The sequence below is a fragment of the Bacillus rossius genome, chromosome 1 (assembly GCF_032445375.1).
Source record: "Bacillus rossius redtenbacheri isolate Brsri chromosome 1, Brsri_v3, whole genome shotgun sequence".
In the NCBI taxonomy this organism is placed as follows: domain Eukaryota; kingdom Metazoa; phylum Arthropoda; class Insecta; order Phasmatodea; family Bacillidae; genus Bacillus; species Bacillus rossius.
The window spans coordinates 38979921-39004501 of record NC_086330.1 but is presented as its reverse complement, the minus strand read 5'-3'; the positions used below and the strand labels follow the sequence as shown (position 1 = coordinate 39004501).

General features: G+C 35.1%; 2 protein-coding genes across 2 annotated transcripts; one reads left to right on the top strand and one right to left on the bottom strand.

The window, feature by feature from the left end:
• Positions 1-10372: 10372 nt before the first annotated feature.
• On the bottom strand, positions 10373-14645 carry LOC134528420 (pro-resilin-like). The gene is made up of 3 exons (XM_063362024.1): positions 14585-14645; positions 10832-11383; positions 10373-10750 (listed from the first exon to the last, which is right to left on the bottom strand). Exons 1-3 carry the CDS (start codon positions 14594-14596, stop codon positions 10493-10495), a joined length of 822 nt encoding a protein of 273 aa, XP_063218094.1. The 5' UTR covers positions 14597-14645; the 3' UTR covers positions 10373-10492.
• Positions 14646-17991: 3346 nt separating this feature from the next.
• LOC134528411 (pro-resilin-like) lies at positions 17992-21011 on the top strand. The gene is made up of 3 exons (XM_063362012.1): positions 17992-18056; positions 19838-20515; positions 20599-21011. The coding sequence occupies exons 1-3, from the start codon at positions 18048-18050 to the stop codon at positions 20854-20856; spliced, it is 945 nt and encodes a 314-aa protein (XP_063218082.1). The 5' UTR covers positions 17992-18047; the 3' UTR covers positions 20857-21011.
• Positions 21012-24581: the final 3570 nt, after the last annotated feature.

Below are 24581 nucleotides of genomic sequence, written 5' to 3'. Positions count from 1 at the left end.
GACACACTGTGCAACATAAAGATGCATTCCAGCATGGCTAAAGTTTTGCAAAACTATCTGGGATGAATGCACTATGGTCCACAAGCATTCACTTGAAGCTTTCGATAGAACGATGAAATTATTATCTCGAAGATAATACCAGACTTTTCGGTGGTGCTCTACTGATGCTGTCCGATGAATTTAGACAGAAATTGCCCGTCATCCCACGCGGTGCATATGCGGACGAAATTATCGCATGTTTTAAATGTCAATACATTACGCGTGTTCAACTGCAACACGATACATTGGCACTGTCATTCTCCGAAAAATCGCTCAACATTGGCAATGGGAGAAATTATTTCGCATGTAAATAAACAATGTATCAAACTGTCAGACAATTTTCGCAACATGGTAGCCACGAAAGATGCTTTGATTGAAAGAATTTTCCCAGATTTGCGTGCTAATTACGTTGATCATGCGTGGCTACGTGAATTCGAGATATTTCGGCCGCAACAAAAATTATCGATGTTGACGCTATTAATTTTAACATACAACGGTCATTGCCTGGCGATGAGATATCGTTCAAATCGATCGACAATCTTGTCGATCCTGACGAAGCAGTCAACTACCCTGTTGAATATTTGAATTCACTGAATTTACCGGGAATGCCACCACTTAGCTTGTGATTAAAAATTGGTTCACCAATCATTTTGCTTCGGAATTTAAATGCACCTGAGCTAAGCAATGGCACGCAATTGATAATCAAAAAATCATTTTGAACGGAAAGTTTGGAAGTGAAGTTGTTTTCCAGCCACGGATCCCAACGATCCTTTCAGACTCGCCCATACCATTCAGACGCCTGCCATTTCCAAACCGCTTGGCTTTCGAAATGACTGTTAATAAATCACAAGGCCAAACAATGTCCATTTGTGGGTTGGATCTAGAAAATCCGTGTTTCTCACACGGCCAATTGGATGTTGCGTGTTTTCTCGTAGGCAAACCATCAATTTTGTTCGTTTATACACCTCAGGGATTGAAGAAAAACATTTTTTTTACAAACTTGCATTAAGATAAAAACAAAACAAACTTTATTTCTTTTAGTATTAAGAATCAACCTTTATTTCGATACTTTATTTTTTTACATTAACAAAAATATGACTGTCATGGAAATGATTTGAGTTTTTTTTCTTTGTTTCTGTTATTTAATCAAGATGAAAATCGTCCCAATTCGCATCATATGTTATTGGTAATGCGTCATATTCCTGTGCTACTCGCAGTCCGTCTTTGGTGTACATGTGGCTCAGTGGATCCACAGCGTAGAAATACTTACCACCAATCTCACAAAAAGTACGTTCGGGCAGGACAACGTCTGTCAGGTCTGCTAGTATATTATAAATTATTAAATTTTTATTATTATTTGATAAATTATTAAAATTAATAACTTAGAACAAAAAATTCACCATATGTATTTTCTTATGATTAATTAAAATTTATTTTCTTTATATTACTTAAATGATTAAATTTATAGGCGTGTTTATATTTATAGTAAATACATAGAAATTATTTCATTTTTTTATTTGAAAGAATTTTTTGCCAACTTTATTTATGATATATCTCCAGTCCTTTTATTATTTTATTTCTATACATTATTTCATGCAAAATTAAAGTTTGTTTTTTATTATGCCAAGTAAGTTAACTTCTAACGCACGTAGGTACATACGTATACTCACTAACCTTTTTTTTATTGTAAGATTTTAGCTCTCGGTATACGTCATTTGGCGGGAGTAATTTCACGAATGCGACGGAAGTAAAAGATCGGAATTGTGTAATGTTGTAATCTGTGGTGGACAGCTAGAACTCAAGCTGAAAAAGACTAAAGGAAACTTTATAGTGAAACAATATAATGAAATTGAACAAGATGGAACGTGTCTTAGAAGAAAATTCTCATCGAAAATCAGTTTAAAAGCCGGGGTATATAATTTTTTTTAAAGTCTTTTTCGCTTTGGTCGGAGCCGTTTCATTAGACAGTTAAAAATATATGTGTGCTAATCAAATGACTCAGTAGTAAACTTTATTGCTCGGCCAGTGCATTCTAGACGCGGGTGCAGAAACTTCATGTGATTCGCGTCCAGAAATAAGTTGAAAACACAATGTTGCGTTCATTTATCAAGAACGGCATTATTTTAATGAATTATACGTTCAATTCCGTATCCAAATTTCGTACTGTAAGTGTATTTGCAAAATGAGAACACACGAATTTATTTTTTACTGAAAGATTCACTCTCTTTTATTATTATTTCTAAGGCAAAGTTTGGTTAGGTCAGCTATGTAACCTATGTAGGGTACAAGAAACACTCTCGGATACGAAGGAATGGAGGAATGAAGGAAAATTTTTCCAACGTGTTGTTAAACGCAACTTAAATTAAAGGATGTTTAAAGTAGTTATATAAATGAAACATATATTTTTTCTTATTTTTAAGTGGTAAAAATAATAATCTTATTTTTTACAGAAGAGTAGTTTTTCGCACATTCACAGAAACTAAAATAAATTGTTGGTAAGTTTAGGTAGGTAACATAAATAATGTAAAATCATTTTTAAAGTTTTTATATTCTCGGGAAAAAATTGTACTATTTTTTTCCCTTGGAGGGTAAGTTACCGTACGTCTGGCTAGTTGTCTCTCTAAAAAAGTGACATTTAAACTACATCAAAATCGTGAAATATGTATAAATTAAGGCAAACCTTTATACAAGCCAGTGGTTGAAGTTCGGCTGTTTTGGAAGAACTGATCGGAGATAAGTGAATTGTAGGATTGTAGGATTCCCATCTGCGCATGCTTGCTCGAGGTCCCTGACGGTCACAGTGCGTGGTGATGGTGGAGGGGGGTGGAGACCATGAGCAGGGGGGAAGGGGGAATGAAGAGTACAATCGTGAGGGGCGGGTAAGTGCCGGCCCGAGCCAAGACCCGCATGTTGCGCAACAGCGATGAAGCGCCTGAATCTCTTCACCAGACACGCACCGCGGCTCTTCCAAGCCAGCACTCGCGGGAGAGCCAAATGTTCTACAAGTCTGAATTATTTTTTTGCGTTTTTAATTTTGAATAATGCCGACGGTTTAAAATGCATCAGTTATAAAATTAATGCAGATGATAGTTTATAAATAGTTTTGACTAGGTATGGGTCAATAAAATCCTGAAATCCTCCAATATCATAAAATTTGAAGGATTCCATATTCGAGGAAAAAGATTCGAAGAAAAAATATTAGAAGAAATAGAGTAAATCAAAAATTTAACACTGATAATCTATGAAGTTTAATACGTAAAATTTTCTTCGTACCTATCATGTTATGATCCTCCAAGATATTGGACTTTAAACGTAAATTATTAAAATGAAATAACTGTCTCGTGTTGCTTCGATAGTAAACATGGCAATAAATTATGGTGAACATGTTCACAGTAGCCATTTATTATGATAGACTGAATTGTATCCCTAAGGATACGGACTTAATGAGATTCACTAGGCGAGAAATGATTCATTTTGTTTGTGCCTGATGACGGGAACAGATCTCAGATGACGAAACATCGTAACTTTTTTGACCTAAGAAGACTACAGTGTTTGTCTGTGCGGTCATCGTTTTGTTTTTAGAATACCTGTTTAATTTCATCGCCGCCGGTGTGCTCTCCAGTTTATCTATTTAATATCATAGTTGGGTGCCTTTGTCTTTCACTGCGTTGTCTAAAGCTGCTGTTGGTCTATATTTGCTGTTTTTATTGCAACTGTCTGTTTTTTTCAGTCCACTGTGTTTTTCTGTGATATGATATTGCTCTGACGAATTCCTTCCACGGGATTCTCTGCGCTGCATAAATTTGGCATTTGGCATCTGCTGATTTTGGTTTGTTTGTATATTTGTTTTTCTTTGTCCATTATTCGGATTTTCTCTATGACATACAGTGCAATCGAGCAATGGTGTGTGTCCAAAATAATTATTTTAAATATTATGGTGCTGGTTATCGCCATGGCCTTCCACAAGCAAAGGAACAACCCAGTCCAGAACTCAGGGAGGACATTTTCCACAGTTTAAAAATCCCTAGCTCGGAAGGCAGACACGTGACCTTTGGATCACCAACAAGAAACTCTCTAACCACTGATCCTACTTTTTTTTTCATGTCCGTAATTTTTTTCATAGCCAACGTGCCAACCATGACTTATTTTTGGCCAGTTTTAACTAGAAACTTCCCATTCAACAATTTCCTTACTGTGCGCCATAGTGGTGACTAATCATAACATTACAATTTTTTTTCATAGCCAACGAGCCAACCATGACTTATTTTTGGCCAGTTTTAACTTTAAACTTCCCATTCAACAATGTCCTTACTGTGCGCCATAGTGGTGACTAATCATAACATTACACCCATGCCTTACCCGGGAGTAGTATATATTGGTAGTCCTGCGGCTGGTTAATCGTTGTGGTGCTGTGATGCCGGCTGCCAACTTGCTTGTGACGTCACGACGGCCATCTTGGATGACCTTGGTCGTGACCTTTGATCTTGACCTTGACCCGGCCACTATATTGGATTCCGCCATCTGGGATTTCGTAATTTTGAATTATGACGTCACGTCTACCATCTTGAACTGTGGTAATCATTATCCGAAAAATATAAAAAAAAATTACATTTTAAAAGAATTGTATTAATATAATTTAATTTTTTTCTTTCAATTTTTAAAGATTTATAGATTTGTTTTGGATAATAATTACATATTTTATATATGGCGAACGTGACGTCAGGATTCAAAATGGTGGAACACAAGATGACTGCCAGGGTGAAGGTTACTCAGAAAGGCGGCTGGGGTCAAGGTCTAGATCAAAACTCACGAATAAGGTCTTCCAAGATGGCCACCGTGAAGTCACAATCTAAGATGGCGCCTGGCATCACAGCACCACAGTACTTACCAATATATAATACTCCCGGGACTCTAACCCAAAAACTCCTTGTTCCGGAAGCCGGTGAGCTTCCTTATGAACTACGGAGGTCAGCCATTTAATTATTTTAATATGTTGATTAAATAGGGAAATTTGCTACTCTGATTGTGGAGTATGTATTTACATGGACAAAATACGCGTGCCTGGCCACCACGCGAGTTTCAAGTGAAACTTCACTCTGAAATAATTTAATTGAAATAAAATACTGAACAATATAGCATACAATGTAAGTTCACACAGGACATTCAAAATTATAACAAACATGGAGATAAAAAAAACCTGCAAAGAGTCTCAAAGTTATCTGACCCTCTAATTTATTCGTTTTCGCGCCCTCCTTCTTCTCTTCAAAAACCAGCACCCTAATCCTGAGTATTGCGCTTTTCTTTAGGTTCTGATTGATCAAGGCCTTGACCTGTCCTACCGCCAGTGAATTAGTTTTACCTGAAAAATTTCTGTGAACGTTTTCACTCATCTTAATCATATACTCATTTACCACTTTCACACACATTCTCAACAACTTCGACTACTTTTTGAGCCGCCTTGTTCCTCGAACCTTCAAACGCAAGAAGTAAGGATTACTCTTTATCTGCTCGCCATCTACTGTTAGACTGATACTGCCTTCTTTCATTCGAGCGAACCAAAACGACAGGCCTTTCACTGCTATTACCTACCACTTAAAGCCCACCGACTTACTAAAAGGTCTCGCTCACGTATCCATGTCAGTTTCGCAACCATCGCGAACTATTTTTGAGCGTCTTTGTAGCCCCTACCAACATCGACGCACAAGGTGAACGTTTCGCTGTTTCCAAATAGTGAGGATGTGTCACTTACATAGACCCTTTGATTTCAAGGCTGCAATCACTGAGAAATTTTCCGGGGAAAGGATATCCAAATATTTTCAACGCTGTCACACCAGACATCTCTGGATATGGTGCTTGTATGTTGTGTGTACTGCTAATATTTTGGCCTATATGTATGCAATACACAGAAAGCTTTAAAATATTCAGAAAGTTTTCCATGAAATACAGTTTTGACGTTTAAATTATTTTATCGACCTCGTTTTACTGGCACAATATTGCAAGCGCAAGCGGACGTCCTCAGTGATGGGTTCCCACAATCCCCCCCCCCCCCCCCCGCATAAAATATTATATAATGATTCGTCAGTCATTTGTTTGCGTCAACAAACTTTTCACAATTAAATTTTTCCTTAATTAAATTTATAAAAATTAGTCATTTTAAAATAACGGGTGAACATAAACGGTTGTAGACAGCAATTAGCTAGCTAAGCAACATACTAAACTTAAAATTTTATTTAAAACTAACCGTGTTTCTGATGGGAAAGTATTTGATCCTCATTTTTGAACTACCAAAAACGCTAATGCAACTGACTTTTATTTATAAACAGAGGCCTAAAGACCATATGTATTTCTAACTTCAAAACTGACAAACTTCCAAACAAAATTGCATCTCATGTTTAACCTACTGAGGGGACGAATTTTAAAATATCCTATATACGTTATATAAGGACTCCTACGCTAAATTTCATCATTATAAACCCATATGATTAAGCTGTGCGTTGTCTGTCAGTCAATCCGTCAGCGTTAAAGTTTTATTAAGTAGATAGCGCCTCAAATCACTCCAAATCACACAAAAATAATTTCGTTCTGTGTAACTAGCTAATTTTGATGTTTCCACTTTTGATTTTATTAATTATTACGTAAATAGTGAAGTTAAATCCAAAGGTGTTCAAACTTCAATTTACATAAAAATATTATTTAGTAAAAATTACTTTTAATAAATTTTATTCACATATTTACTACATATGTGTGTATATAAACATAACTACATACCTCTATGAAGTTATCCACGGTAGCTACTTGAGAATGTAACTATCTCTCTCGTGATACATTTTGCAATAGCGCAAACTGAACAGGATACAAAATACTCCATTGATTCTTTGAAAAAATGATCATGAAATTGATGTGGTAGTTTACGAAACACTCAGCAACTTTATGAACTTCATGCATGAAATAATGTGTAATATGAATATTGCATTTTATACAAAAAAATTCCTACTGAGGGATTTTACATTTTGCTCAAGTTCTCGCATTTAGAACACGCGTAATTTCTACGGAGACCTGTGCAGCTTTTACTTGTTTACAGCAGTTTACATTTGTTGGAGTTTTTTAATGGTTAAAAAATGCGTTTTCGATACATTTTTTTTGTTTGTAGGTCTAAAATAGAAAAACCAATATCAAATTAGAATTTCATAAAAAGCAATGAAACACACATATATATGATGTATATATACCTATATAATGGATATATCTTAACTTATTGCAGCTAAATTTTGATGTTGATTAAGATTGAAATTTTGTTATAAAATATGAAAAACTATTTTTGTGCCTGATTATTCCCACCAATTTCCAATTATATTATTATTTATCATTATATATATATGTATATATTCTAACAAACTGTATATTTATGTTATCGATGAAACCAGTCGTTTAATTCAAATTTCCCTTAATTAAATTACTGCGTTCATTTTTGCAGTATTAGTAGTTTAAGCGTTGCTGTTTGTATAATTTTCTATTTTTCTTGTCATAATATTTACAAAGGAAAACATTTGTAAACATAATTACGATAATTTGATGGTTATATTACTTCTTTTATTACTAAACCAGCTAAAGTTACATTTTAAAACTATATTTTAGTGAAATATTCTCTTATGAAACGTTGAAACTATCAAGGATAAATTGTAGAAACGTACTTTATAGAGGAAAAAGTTCAATTTAAAAAAATAATTTTGGGCCTGATAAAGTAATATGAATATTGAATTTTATACAAAAAATTCCTACTGTTGAATTTAACAGCTGAAGTTCGCCGTCCCATTTATAAGACGCGTAATTCCTACAGAGACTTGTGCAAGATTTTACAAGGCTACAGCAGTGCTATCACAAAGTAACTTGCAATTGGAGACAACCTGAAATCATCTTTGAACTTAGACCCCAATTGAAAAGTACACGGCGGGAACTCGTGGCCTCGTAGTGGAAGTATCATTCATCTCTAAGAGGCAGCCCGAATCAACGCTAGAGCCGTTACATTAACAACTAGTTGAGCGGGAAATAAAACAAACGCCCACTTCCGCTCCTCTTCACTTCCGCAGACATTCGTACGTAGTTATTACTGTGTATTGATCCATCTCAATTTACCGTATTAAATTTGATCTTTATATGCACAAGGATCTGCTCAAAATTACCAAAATAAATTGATGCAGAGACTAACAATTTCGGTATTTTCAAGTACATATTTCTTCCCTAATCTAAATACAGTGTAAACTTTTTATAACGTCACTCGATTTAACGACATACTCCTTAAAACGTCGAAATTGCTTGACTTTGGGTTGGTTTACCTTGTTTTCTATACAATAATACAATCTACATAGCGTCACGCTCACTCTATTTAACGACAACAATACGGCATTATAATCATTAAGCAGTACTTTCTAGTTGCCGAAGTTGATATGAACTGCAGCTATGTACGTTCTTTTGTTCGCTGTTTTGTTATTGTATTATCTAGCACGTGTTTTCTTCGACTGACGTACCGGAGATTCTACGAAATTTTGTCTTTTGTTTTTGTATGATGAACTTATGAACTTACACATGTTTACACATGTTTGTCAAGTTGTAACACGTTATCATTTTCGAATTTGCTTACAGACTTTCGAACTGAAAACATGACGAGTAAACGAAAATCTTTGTGTATTGACGAAAAAGTTTTATTAAGCACTTTATGCAACGAAACTATTAGAAAAATACTTTTTATATAAACAAGGTGATCCGGTAGTATCTCAAGACATCAGTAAAATACATAAGAAAAGAAAATTAAAATATTGGAACAGCAAAAAACATCAGACGAAGATAACAGACTATATACAATGAGTGTTTTTATTTGTATGAATATTAATGTTCGTGTGTAAAATGTGTACTATATTAGTAAATACATATTATTATATAATAGTAAAATGATATCTTTTATTTCTCTCCATTTAACGACCACTCTCTATAACGCCGAAAAATGCTCAGTCCGTTAAGTGTCGTTATATAGAGTTTACACTGTAGTTTGAAAACATAATCGCTATCCGCGTCTCTGTCTGCTAGTTCGCTTACTTCTAACCTACAAATAGTTTTTAATGCTATTTTCAACATCGTTTCGAGAATTTCTCTCAGACTTTTTTTTTCATAATACATATAATAACATTTAAAGATAGAAAAGAAATAATTATATTTAATCAGTCTTAAATTACAATATTAGAGCGCTTAAATGGATTTAGCTGACTTATAAATGACTGATACATCAATTAAATATACTACATAATTGAAGGTCTTAAACAATCCTACAGAAGAGTCCGCGGTAACATGTCTATCTTCTAAGGATGAACCACAGTAACCATTCTTAACTTTAAAAATTTGTAAAAATAATGAGTTTTATGGGAAGCTATTTTGATCGAAATAATACTAATACTTATACAATTAAAAATGTAAGTTAACTTTCAATTTAGATCAAAACATACCTTCAAACCATATCATAGTTTTAGGGCGATATTATTTCATAGATAAATAATTAATTTTATCGGTTTATCTGTAACAGCCAAATTGATATTTCTCAACTTTGTCACGTGTGACTTGAACAAATTATTTTGTAAAAATTGTTTGCAAATGTATTATTTAGTTATAGGCAGTGAATTTCAGTATGTATATAATTTTTTGAAATTTGATACACATAAGTACTTATTTCATAAATGTAAATGACACCACAATAGTTGACCGCATCCGTGCGAAGCCGGTGTAGGCTACTAGTTGAAGATAATTTAAACATTACACCTAGAAAATATTCAAAATCGTTCATTATTAGAATCTCTAAGACTTCAAAATTATGATGATAACATCCGATAATACAATATTATGCAGCTCAAAAAAAATTGTAAAAAAAAAACACAAAAAGTGAATACAAATTACACCATTGATTTTACAACTAAACCCATAAGGGTCGTTTTCATAAAGCTAAACCAATTATATAAGTTTTTGAAATACTAGTAAATGAAGAGATAAAACTAATTTAAATAATTTGAAACACACTTAAGTCCTTTATAAAGGTTAAAAACCAAACTGTAATAAATATTAAAGTAGCAAAATGAAACTTATATAATTTGTGATATAATACAAATTTTAATTATCACTAAGTTATACAACGAGGTCAGTTCCTGCCACCCAATATAAAAATATTCAGGTGGTTAACTTTCAAATTTAAATATATTTGTATTAAACTTCCTGGCATAATATGAATTATAAAACAAAACATTTAATCAAAGAAAAACTCTCACATATTTTCGGGAAAAAAATCCAAAACATATTTTTAAATTATTATTAATTTATTTGTCCATAAATAAAACATAAATTACAATGATATTTGCAAGGAAATAGTCAATATTTACAAAACACAGTCATTGACCAGGTACTGGTGCTTCACGTGTCAGTACGGTCCCTGCAGCGCCCTGGAGGCGGGGTACGGCCCGCCGGCGCCCCGCGACACAGCCGTCTCCTCGTACCGCACCTCGGGCTTGTAGCCCTCCTCGTCCGCCTGATACTCCACCACCTGCAGCCGCCCGTCCGGCAGCAGCACGCGGTACGAGCCCTGGGCGGTCTCCAGCTGCCGAGTCTCCTCTTGCCCGAACTCGCTACCCGACTCCTCGTCCTGCACGGCGTACGAGAACTGGTAGTTGGCGGGCTCCTGCAACACACGCCACGTCCTCACTGCGCCGTCCCTAGCCGCCAGTGTTCACACACATGTGAGCAGGCGGAGGCTACTCACGGCTAGAGGGTCCTCCTGGGCGCTGTAGCCGGCGAGAGGAGCGCCGTACTGGGCGGCCGGCAGTCCAGAGTTGCGGGAGAAGTCGGCGGGGGCGCCGTACGTGTTGGCGAGGCCAGACCTTCCGGCGACGGGAGCGCCATATTGGGCGGAGAGACTGTTCACTCCACCAAACCTGCTGGAGGCGGCGGGTGCTCCGTACTGTGCGGACAGGAAGGCAGGGCCAGCCAGAGGGCCGGCAGGAACAGGAGCGTTGAAAGCGTTGAAGGCAGACGCGGCAGCAGGAACCCCGCTGGGGACACCGTACTGCGTGGAGATGGAGCCGGGGATGTTCAGGCGACTGTTGTACGAGAGAGGAGAGTTGTAACCACGACCAAACGCAGCAGCAGATGACCTGCCGAGGGGAGAGGGTGCCCCATATCTCGCTGATGGCACGTTGTAGCGGCTGTTCGTAAGAGCTCGTGCGATACCCACAGCCGGCGGCAGGTACTGTCGTCCAACTGGGGGCTCGGACAGCACACCCACCGCCAAAACGATTGTAGCTGCGACGATTGCCTGAAAATAAATTATACATTCCTTTGTATATATTTTGCATTATACTAGCCTTCTTTTAGTAGATATAAGTATTAATATTATTTTATGTTGTTTTACATATTATTAATAAATATTTTATTAAATTGAAGGGCTATATTAAATATGTCAGTTTAATAAATTTAAAAAAAAATATTAATTACATTTTGTTTTACTGCATATTAGTAACTTATAATTTATTATAATACTAGCTCCAGTACCCGGTGTTGCCCGGGCTGAACACATGGTGAAGGGTACCTTTTTCGAAATCATATGTAGTTAGTAATTAGCTTCTTAATTTGAATGCCAATTGTGCAAAAAAATTTATATCATTTTCAGATCCGGACAGACGTTGTTCTGCCAGTGTATAGTTATTTACCCGTATATAGCCAAAAACTGGTTGTCTGTATGTAATCTAGACTCTACAAAGCACTATAGAAAAAAAGCTGAAAAATACGAGATTAATAATATTGAAAAGATTTTATTATCTAGCTAATTCTGGGCATGCATTGCATTGTCTCATTCAGTTTTGTTTTGTAATATGTTTGAAGTAGTTACACATATACAAATCATCTATCCATCTCTCTAAATATATATTTATCTCTATCTACATCTATATATATTTCTATATCTCTATTTATCTCTTTATATCTACATATATACATATATAGCTCCCAATACCTCTCTCTTCTATATATAAATCTCTATACAGCTCGATACATATCTCTTCATCTAACCCATTTCATTCTCTATACCTCGCTTATCTCAACTTATCTCTCTGTCTCTCTCTATCTCACTCTATATATATATATATATATATATCACTCCATCTCTGTCTCTCTTTTATATTTAAATAAATTGTGTCATGCGTGCGCACTAATACAACAAAAACAGACGAAGTGCCGCTATATAATAAATGAAATGAACACATTTTTTGAAACGATTCGTGCTCCAACTATTGCAAAATAGTTATACCGTCTCAGAAACCTTCGCGGGCATGCGCATAACAACTCACCAAAATTTCATCGCAATCGGATGAATGGTATAGGAACGCATACGGCACAAACAAACAAAATTAAAGACATGACAAACGCATCAAACGATGGTGCTTTTAAAATTCAAGGCAACTCTATCTATTGACGAAGTTAAGAACAAAACTGTTATTAGCGCCTTTATTTTGCTAGCCGCTGTGAGCTCCACTAAGCGGGCTGGTCTCACCAAGGAGAAAAATATGAATTTGCCAGACCTTACTATGTGTATGTTCGTGTGGTAGACATAGAGAAATGACACTCACTCACTATTTGTATGTCTATGACCTATGATATTTTTCTGTTATAAAATGAAATTTTCACTTTTTCACTCCCTTAGGGATGGAATTTCATATTTATATGGGGTCTATGTGTTAATCCAGGTTATGAGCTCGCTGTAGGCCAAATTTCATCCACATCCGTTCAGCTGTTCTGGCGTGATTGAGTAACAAACACCCATCCATCCAAACTTTCACATTTATAATATTAGTGAGATATTTATATACTAGCTGAAACTTTATATTTTAATATGAATGATTCAGACATACTTATTCCAGTGCCTGTTATATTTTTAGCCCTTTACTTTACATTGTGTTTATAAGTGCCAGATTATATAATATTTTGTTTCAACACTTAGAAACAATATTTTTATATTTGAGACTTTGTGGACTGGAGGACTGTTAAAGATGGAAACAATAAACACAAATAAAGAATATTATTTTAATAAATTAACAGTATTGATTTTGGGAATTTATGGATAAGTTTAATAGGCGGTCTAAGATATGAATTATTTTTCTTTGTGATACGTGAGAAGAATCTTACTAATGCGCTACCTAGCTGTGTAACAAGACATTTTACATGAGCGTATGACTTAAAGATAAATCACGAAACTTACGTTCAGGATAATGTGGGTTCTAATTTCACTTTACCTACCCTTAATATTTAGATAGTTTCCCGATATGATTTGCGGAAAATGCAGACATATTTCCTTGCCATAGGTCATGATCGATTTCACTTCCAGGTTCCCTGAATTTTGTTTTAACAGTATCCGTCTGTCTTTTTCTTTCTATCAAAAAACAGTAAAAACCAAATTTTAAAAAGTTTTTCAATTCTGCAGACATGTGTTGCATACTGAATCTAATCAAATTTTATTGTGAAACACATACAAAATATGGTCACAAGCAGTTAGCATTTACTTCAAAAATGTAATTTTTTTTACTTTAATTAAATTTTTATCACCCATTAGTTATTTTCAATATTTGGTTTTTTATCTACTTTATATTTTATGCAGAATAATATAAATAACTTAAGTGTGAGGTAGTATTTTAAATTATAAGTTTCTTAGTGCGTAAGTCCCGTGTTTTCTAAATTGAGGTAAATTATTGCTGAACATTACAATAATAAACTTTTATATATTTGCGTTTGATTTTTGTTCATAACATCCATCAAATTTTTTAATAATTTATTGTTGTATTGATACGTAACGGTAGAATATAATCATCAATAATGGCGGTATTGGTCGAACTTGAAATTACACTTATGACACATTTTTATTAATTAATATATATATATATATTATACTTATAAAATTCGTATTAAATATATCAAAGGAAAACTGCACTAGTTGAAATAAATTACCATAAATATGTTTACCAAAACCGACATAACAAGTAGTATACACTTAATTTTACAATTTAATTTTTTTTTCATTCTACCCACAAAATAAAACTACTTCTTTGTTTTAATTATTTCCTTACTTAGTGCATCAGTTTACAGAGAATTTGGTTGCTTTTTTTTTACCTTAAATACGATTTAGAGAGTTCTTGCTTATTTAGCAAACGTAACCTAAATTTTGATACCATTTACTTTTTATAGATTTGTATTAGTTTTATTATTTTAGTTTGTATTAATTGGATCACTGTAGTTTAAAATTTCGTAAAATTATATTTTGTAAAATATTTCTAAACGTTTAACGTTATAATTAACGGCACCACCAATAAATATTAAGTATGTTCATTATTTTTGTTAACGTCACTAAATAAATACTAGTTTATATTAAATATATATTTTTTTTATTTTCTAATTTATAAATACAGAATTTTAAAAAATAATCATATAAAATTAAAAAGTAATTGCATGAATAAGGCTGTATACATACGATCTTTGCCATACTGGAGTCGTTCCTTTGCTCTTGATCACAGAGAGGCGATCGGGTTGTTCTGATGCCTCGAATGCTTTGGAACCTCACTTATATAGTGCTACGTGTGGTCGTGGTAGGGTACCGCGGTTACAACACGTTCCACCAGGCTGTCTTCCGAAGGCACTTTCTTCTTCTTGTCCAGTCCAGTACATCTTCCCTTGACCTGGACCGCTCTAAATTTCTCAAGACACGAACCAGTTAAGTTGCTCCTTTCGGAGCTCGCCCTCGCTTTAATTTAATTTCGCACATATCTTGAGAGTCATCTTCTATTCAATACGCGCGGGAACTTAAAATAGAACGTTCCTTGTAAGACGTGAAGCGGATTGAGTGTATGTTTCCATAGTCTATATTATAGAACTGTTCAGGTACAGTAAAATAAGTTAAAAAACTTATGAAAGTCTTTTCACATATTTATTTATGTAATAAAAAAATAGCGCGTTTGTCTAACTGTCGCTCGCGTAGCGCGAAGACGGAAAGGCCTTAGAGCGGTGAAATAGGGTATTATGGAGTCCCTGCGCATCTTGAAATAATTATTTTTTCGAAATTAAATTCATTTTTTTATCTTAATATTTAGCCTTTTTCGATTACATTTTCCCAACCACCTTCGCTTCCAATAATAATAAAATAACTATCATAATATCAGCATGTAGAATAAGATGATTATTTTAAATGTCTAAATTAATAGGCAAAGTCTGGGGGAATTTTGGAACCATTAAAATTAACACTGGAAAATTTATAGATAGAATGTTTTAAATTTTCACAGAATTAATAGGTAACTAAAATCTGGCCATAGTTTTAAACAAAAATGGGGGAAAAGGATTAAATATTTTATTTAATTAAAAATAATTAGGCTTTCCATTCATCATCGGATCCAAAATGCCTCAAAAAATGTTGAATTAAAAAAATAATTATTATTTTAGACTTTAGCATCGATTTTTAATTTCAGAATTTAAATGGTTTCAATTCGGTTAAGGAACAAAAACAGGAACCTCTGACTATCAAATATTAAAGGAAAACTGTTGGATGGAATCAGGTATGTTAGTACGGTTTGAGATCATGTTGGCAGTAGAGACCAGGTATAATTACTTACGCTGACTATGAGGTTCAAAACCCTCTCTCTGCCTGATCAATGTATATGTAAACACAAAAGGGTTAGATCGCTCACATAGGTTCATGGCTTGTTCGCAGGCCATAGAGATACTCTAAGAACGATATTTTGCGCCTTTTATATTTGAATAGCAGTTTATGAGTGTTCTGTCTGCAAACTTCCGTATCGAAGCACGGGATCATCAGTTATTTTCAAGTAAAACGTTAAGATGAACCTAATATAGATGCAATGTTTTTCACTTAATGATAGGAGAATATACTTTAATATAAATATTGGGTGCTGTTATTTTGCTGCCTTCAAGCCTTTGATAGACTGACGCTGATTTAAGTATTTAATTCACTAAAAATAACTGTCTTAGAGTTATGAAGCAATTGTTGCGTAAATATAAATGTCAAATAATTCACTTAATTCACTTAATTAACTACTTGCAAAATATTTATATAAGTAAATTATGTCAAGTATGTAGACCTATATATTTTTTATGTAAAACACTATTTTTACTTATTTAAATTGTTTTAAATTATTTTTTAGCTACATAATTCTCGTTCTAAGTCACTGGAAGTAAAATATTCATAAATCCTTATCATAAAAAATATTTTTAAACTTTTAACTTTATAATTAACGGCAATTCAAATAAATATATTGCACGTTATTGATTTACTTCAAAAAATGTTTGCAAACAAAAATATTAAATGATAGTTTGGTTTCAATAATTGGATTTCACAAAATATTAATAAAGAATCGTTAACACACAGTAAAATCAACTCAATTTAAATTTAAAAAATATTAACAAAAATTCAATTTCAAAATGTTTAACAACAGCAGCCATTTACGATTTTTAAAATAAAAGTATGCTAAAAAGTTTTAAAATGATTACAAATATTAAATTTTGTTGCTTTTGCTAGAATATTTTCATCGTTATTTTTTTTTCCTAAACGAGGAATTTATAATTATTTTTTGTGGCAGTAATTTGTACAAAGAACTCATTTTTAGTATTTAACAATGTTGGAAAAAACATTCGCGTTCATTGAATGATTCTTGCTGTAGAGAATAATTAATAAAAACAATGTTATGTACATACACCATTCATGGTTGTCACTGCAGATCCAAGAAATCCACACGAATGGACAAGAACGATGCACCCATAAAGAAACATATAAACAAGTAGCAATTAGCCGAGGTCAGATGTTAAATACATAGACAGCACAAAGAATTCCGTGTAAGGTATTAGTTGGAAAATATATCACGATACAGACGAACACAGTGGGCTAACAATAGACGAGACACTTGTAGTTTCTATCCAGTGAAAACCAGCAATATTATATATATATAAATTAATGTGTTTTTAACTTTTTATTCATAACACATATACATTATATAATAATTTCTAATAATCTAAAGTTCCTATACAAGGAATTAAGTTATCTTAATTTGTAGTTTATATTTCACTTCATCCTGATAGATATGTGAACAGAATGTCAAATAAAATGGCATACTCTGTCATGCCTAAACTTTAGTAACAGTCCACGTTTTCTCAGCACTGCAGGACTTTCAACTAAGGATTGCATTAGTTTTTAGCAGTTGCGTAAACTTTAACGTGAATACTGGCTAGTTATTATTCATGCGTTTTTTCATTGGAACTACACCTATGTGTGCTAGTGTGTTTGTGTAATCTACATATTCTGTGACTTTATTTAAATGTTACTGTTCTCAATTAAGTACGCTATTTACATTGCTCATTGTGGTAGATTAGGCTTCACCTTCTTGAAATTTAAAATATTTTGACATCGCTGACAATAAAGATTTCTAGATCAATATTGGGATTAACATGACATTGTGGCTCTCGCTACTAGTTGAAGTCCCCTCCCCGTTTTTTTCCACGAGGATAAGTCAATCCTGTATCTGCCTCAACTGTGTTTGAAGGATGAGGGACGTTTTACACTCCGGAGAATATGTGCTACTTGGATGTTCAAGTGAAGGTGAGCTCTCCATTATTGTGTGTGTGAGAGAGATGAAAGACTAGAGCGGTACCGGCTGGCCCCGCCGTGGACCGTCAACACCAGCCGCCCACGAAAACTAGTTCACCCGCCGTTGCGACACCTCCGGCTACGCGCGCAAGAAGAGGGGAGGAGTGGGGGGATGCATCGGCGAAGACGGCACCCCGCGTGTATCGCAGCATGGCCGTGACGAAACACCCGGGACGATGCGACGATCCCCTTCGCTTTATAAGCCCCTGCGCGGTCCGGCAGTGGTCAGTCGCTTTCGGGCATCGCTCCTCTCGCTGGTCCCTGGCAGCAGCAAGTGGCTCTCACGATGGCGAAGGTAAGTAAGAAACATAGAACAAGGAGAGAGATGTAGGAGTGCGACTATTAAAGTGCCAATTGATACCATAGATTGCGCGACATGTGACGCTATCTGTTGGGTGGGCTCATAACTACTAACAAAAATCGGGTGGGAGTGTTAGTTTAAAATATAAAGTAAGTTATATAATGATAATTTAACTTTTTGACCAATACATACTTAGTAGAAAGAATTCTTATTTATGCAAAAAAGACTTAATATTGTTTGGTCTCATAATTTAGAGTTTCTCCCCTATGCTAAAGCCCACGTGATTGGGCGAAGTCTCAGATCAGTCACAGAAACAAAATAATAGTATACTGAAACGTATTGATGATTCTGCAAATTTAAAGATATCTAACTGAGACGTTAGATGTGGTAGGTTGACAAATTTTTGTTTTATTTATCTGGTCGTTACTGAAAGTAGACACTATTTATAGCGCAAACGTTTTACTGGAATATGGAATATATCACTAATTGGCAAATGTGGATTAAGGAGAGATAATGTAATTATTACCCTATCAATTTTACTCTCTTTTTAGTATTCTTTGATTATGCTGGATCAGTTCCGGTGTAAGATTCAGTTAGGAATCGTCAGTATCATATTACGAACCAATATTTTGTTCACTTTATATAATCACAGCAGCCTTCAGCCTTCTGTAAACTTCAGAATATTCTGTATCAGATTATATTTAACCTAACGTAAATCAAATAACAAAATAATTTATGTATTAATAATAGGCAAATTAAATTAAAACCACAATTCTTATTTGTATTTAATAAAAAAATATAAAACCCACAAAAATCCAAACAATTTAATTTGTAATAATAATTTTTTCTATAACTTCACACGCAGAGCTACAGTTCATTCAATCTTGTTTCATAGTCATACCATTTGACTGTAGGTTGAATTTGGATGTATTTTATGTACTATAAGCGTTATTTAGAGTCAATTACCTTAATTATATATATTTATTCATATTCATTCCATCCCTATTACTTATAAAATATCATATAACATGTCTTCTCACAAAAATTTTTTTATAAAATAATACAAGTGAAGTATTCAGGCGATTTAAATAATTTCCCAAGGTTATTGCATTATTATAATGTTCAAGTTTCCCTAATTTAAAGATAATTCAATTTATTTTGTAAGTGTGTTTATCGACTGGATATGTAACTAAGTTAAAACACAGTATTTGTTTGAGTTTACATGCACTAATATTTATTAACAAAAGAGATTCAGATCATAAATTCATAATTTGCCTTAAGAGTACACGAATAAAAACCATAGAAAACAAGTTTGAGCTAAATAATTTTTTTTCGAAGAATTAAATTTCTAGAAGTAAGAGATAATGTTTAAAGGGGTGTGCTAGAGCTGTATGTTACAACATAAATGCAATCTCAGTTTCAATATAATTTTAGCTATTAATTGTAAATGCAAATAAAAATCATTTGATATATTCCTTTCATATGTTAATTCATTAAAATAGTTTCCTAATGAACTTAAAAGAATTATTATTTTACGATTATAATATCAGGCAGTAAGTCCTTCACCATAAAAACATAAATCACTTTATAAATTATAAGTCACAAATTTAAAAACAAAATAATTTATACTAATACTTAAATAAGAAATAAAATATTTTTTCTCGTATTAACATTAAATTAATAAGGAATAAAAATTATGTTCTTTTTACCTATAATATTAACTCTGAAAACCAATAAACACAAGAACAATAATATTTATTTAATTTCTTCCACAGGTCACACTCTCAGTGGTTATCGCTCTAATCAGCTGCGTAGTGGCAGAGCCGCCAGTGGGAAGGCAGTATCTACCTCCTGCTCAACGAAATGGTGGACTACCATTTGGATCTCTTCTCTCCGGCAGAAACGGCGCGCTCTCAGAGAGATACAGGGCACCCTCTCCCCTCGGCAGGTCATCTGCTGCTGTGTTTGGTCGTGGTTACAACTCTCCTCTCTCGTACAACAGTCGCCTGAACATCCCCAGCTCCATCTCCACGCAGTACGGTGTCCCCAGCGGGGTTCCTGCTGCCGCGTCTGCCTTCAACGCCTTCAACGCTCCTATTTCTGCAAGCCCTGTGGCTGGCCCCGCCTTCCTGTCCGCACAGTACGGTGCTCCCGCCGCCTCCAGCAGGTTTGGTGGACTGAACGGTCTCTCCACCCAGTACGGCGCGCCCGCCGCCTCCAGCAGGTTTGGTGGAGTGAACGGTCTCTCCACCCAGTACGGCGCGCCCGCCGCCTCCAGCAGGTTTGGTGGAGTGAACGGTCTCTCCGCCCAATACGGCGCCCCCGCCGCCGGAAGGTCTGGCCTCGCCAACACGTACGGCGCCCCCGCCGACTTCTCCCGCAACTCCGGACTGCCGGCCGCCCAGTACGGCGCTCCTCTCGCCGGCTACAGCGCCCAGGAGGACCCTCTAGCCGTGAGTAGCCTCCGCCTGCTCACATGTGTGTGAGTACACTGGCGGCTAGGGACGGCGCAGTGAGGACGTGGCGTGTGTTGCAGGAGCCCGCCAACTACCAGTTCTCGTACGCCGTGCAGGACGAGGAGTCGGGTAGCGAGTTCGGGCAAGAGGAGACTCGGCAGCTGGAGACCGCCCAGGGCTCGTACCGCGTGCTGCTGCCGGACGGGCGGCTGCAGGTGGTGGAGTATCAGGCGGACGAGGAGGGCTACAAGCCCGAGGTGCGGTACGAGGAGACGGCTGTGTCGCGGGGCGCCGGCGGGCCGTACCCCGCCTCCAGGGCGCTGCAGGGACCGTACTGACACGTGAAGCACCAGTACCTGGTCCATGACGGTCTTTATATTAAAGCGGAAACGATTATTTTCTTGTGATTTGTATATATGCAGTTATATTCTCCAACTGCACTTAATTTATGTATTATTTATGTGAAAATAAATGCAGATATTTTATAAAAGAATGAAACTTTTATTATTATTTCGATATCGTAAAGGGTTGCTAATGTATCTATTAATTTTACTCGCAAGGAGGATTTTTTATATAATTAAAAATGTTTGTATTTTTCAAGCAGAATTATTATAAATTTGTTTTATTTTTCTTAAGTTTTTTCTTATTTCATATTATTTTATTCAAAAATTTTAATATAATATTTGTTTACGATCATATTGGACTAGACACCTGAATCAAGATGTTTAAAACTTTGTTTCTCTGATAGTATTTTGTTAAGTAACCCATCTATTCCACGATGCTACATCTAAGTACATGCAAAAAGTTTACGGTGCTAATTACATATAAATGTAAAATTAAATATATTTGTACATAAACAAAATGAATAGTTTTTTTGTAATCTTACCACTGTAAAGTTTTATTGAAAATTAAGGCGTATCTTGCTAAAAAAAAATATAGTACATATTCTTTCTTCTGATTGATGTTTGTGAATTCAAGCACTGAACAAGGAATTGCCTCTTTTTGATCCTGCTCACTCATGAGCACTTTACAGCTCACAGCATACCCTACATGGAACACTTAGAGAATATGGAATGACGATTATATTGTGGAGAATGGTCACAACAGTTTAACCGTATTGAAGGGATTACACTTTTCATTAATGCCAAAGTATTCTAATATGTTGTTAGTTTCATAAATTTACTTTCTATTTCAAATTTTCTGAGAATGTCGTACACATTTCAAATATTTGATTCATATAAGTTAACTCTTTATATTTAACCATACACATTGCATGTTTGATTTATTGCTGACATGTGAGATTATTTCAAACTTTTAATCAGCTATAAAATTATTTCCTTGAATCTTATTATTATCTTATTATTTCCTAATCCTTCGTATGACTTAAGAAAAAAAATAAAACACAAGTTGAGCAAACTTTTTTTACTAATAAATGTAGCCAAAATAGGTTATGCTTATTCTACACGAAATAAAACAATTCTAGTCAGTAATATCTAGTGTAAATTAATATGACTACAGACTACATTGTCACAAAATATATTAACAGTTCAATTCACTTTTTTATTGGTCCATTTTATGATATATATCAAGTATATCATGTAGGCGTCATATTACTTGTACCTCTACATCTTGACAGTGCAGCTTTTTTCCATATTTTATTAATAACTGCTTTAGAGTAGATATGATTAACTAAAAGTTTAGAATTGAGTTACTACTTAATGTCAGTTAACATGCCAAATTGGACCATTAAAAGGTATTACCCAAGTAATTGACACTGGCATAAATTTATTTCTTTACACTGTTATGGAACATCAATTGTGTAGATTTTTTTACTTATTTTATATAATTTTTATCTGCGTTTTAAAAATCTTCGCGCTTGTTCACACAACGTGATCCTGCTAGCTAATCCACAGAGAGTAAATTCATTAAATAAAAAAGCATTTTCATTACATACCTATTTAAATATTTCATTTTCGACTACTAAAATTTGTGTGAGAATACTGGTGAAATATGAAACCAAAAATACTATACTTGATGTAAGCTTTTGGACATACGCCATTGCTTAGCATATATATGTCTATAGAAGAAAACTACAAAAAAACACAAATGACAAAAACACGAATTAAGCAAAAAATTGCTGTTGTCAGGACTTAACGCCACACAATACTCCACAACAGGAATATGGTCAACAAACAAAGAAAAACAAAGAAAAATGGACTAACAGAACGAAAAAAAAAACACAAATGATGACAGCAAAAAATACCGAACCCAAAAAATTCAGCACAACAGTCAAAACGAGACAAAAACACGACCAAACTAAAAGACGAAACAAACACAACAGTTTTCTAAAACAGAAAACAAGCGACGTTTCGGGAACTGCTAACTGCTAGACGCGGAGGAGTAGACGACGACTTCTACCAGTGTTCTAGCTCCCGGATTTGGGAACGGGCGGAGTGAAGCACCTAGTGCATGGCGGGAGGGCAGAGGTGGAGGGGACTCTCATTACAGTAAGCGCAGGATTCTAGAAGCTTGGGACACTTCACAGATTTACAGTAGTGGGGGGTGCGACAAAGGAGGGAGGGAACAAGGTGGGGAGGCAACCGAAAAGTCTATATCGTAACTAAAAATTTTGACTTCTCACCTGATCTATTCACCGCTCACTGGCAATGGAGCAATACCTTTCATTTCGTCGCTTGAATAATCCGTATTACAGTCGCCATAACTTCTACCACTGCCACTGTCACTGTCCACACCTCCTAGTTTAATAATAATGGGATCAAAATCTATGTCGAAATGTGCATCCCGGTCGTAGTAATCGTTTTCAAGTTTTTTTTTTCACATGCTCGCAGTATGGTTTCCAGTCGTCTGCCCCCATACTATGAAATATTTCTTCGCAGAGCTGTTTTACGTCTTGTAAATTAAAGGTTACATTGTGCGATGCAACTTTGCCTTTCACTTTTGGCCATATATTTTCGATGGGATTTAATTCAAGGTGATATGGTGGCCAACACAGTATTGTATGCCCGTAGCATTTAAAAATTTCATCTACTGAAAAAGGTGTTTGCTTCGGCTTATGCTGCTTAATAATTGCGTAAAGTGTTGGCTTGAAAATGTCATCTTCAAAATGAATAACATGCTCACGTAACCACTGTTGCATGTAGAGTTTAGTCGAGTTAGATGTTTGTGACTTATTTATCTTGACGTTGTGATACGGTTTATTGTCGAAAACAACAACAGTATTAGCAAGAAGATTGGGTATAAGATTTTCTTTTACCCACATTTCGTACATTTGTTGATTCATGTTGTGATGGTAGTCTCATGTAGCCTGTTGAGATTTCCACATCACTAAGGCATTAGGGACAAAACAATTTTCAACTGCCAGCATGAACCATTTATTTGTGTTTGTGCTTTAGAAACAGGTGTCAACAGGCCGTGGATCGAGCCATCGCTCCAGGATTTCTGTTACACATTGGATGACAAATCATAAGACTCGTCCATTACACAATATTACGATTTCCGTTTCCGAAACTACGTATATTTCTCAAATACTCGATTCTCTTCTGTCGTATATCAGACTTTTCAATCAAAATGAGACGTTGCGACTTATTTTTTCGCCACCGAAAACCAAACTTTTTTTTAATTGTTCCGTAAAGTTGTTTTACAACTTGGAAATTAATGTCCTGTTGCAGTTTTGTTCGTATTTTTTTCCACTGTGGGGACACATTTTTCTGTTACATAAAAATTATATACAGTTATGCGAAGTACTGCTTGGTCAAAATTATCTAGATCGCATTTACAGGTCTTATGTCTCTTCTTATCAGGTGTAACGAAATAACATCCTTCTCCGATGCTCAGCCTTTTTGCTTCCACTTTTATTCTCTGCACTGTGCTACGAGACACGCCAGTGGCTGCAGCTGTCCTCAGCTGTGCCTTTTCTTTTGGAATAGATGGTTCCATAGTTTTAGCTTCGTTCTCCATAAATGACAATACATTATAAATTATCCTGCACAGAAACTACAGAAAAAAGGTTTATATTTTTTGGTTCGATAGTATGAGCCTAACC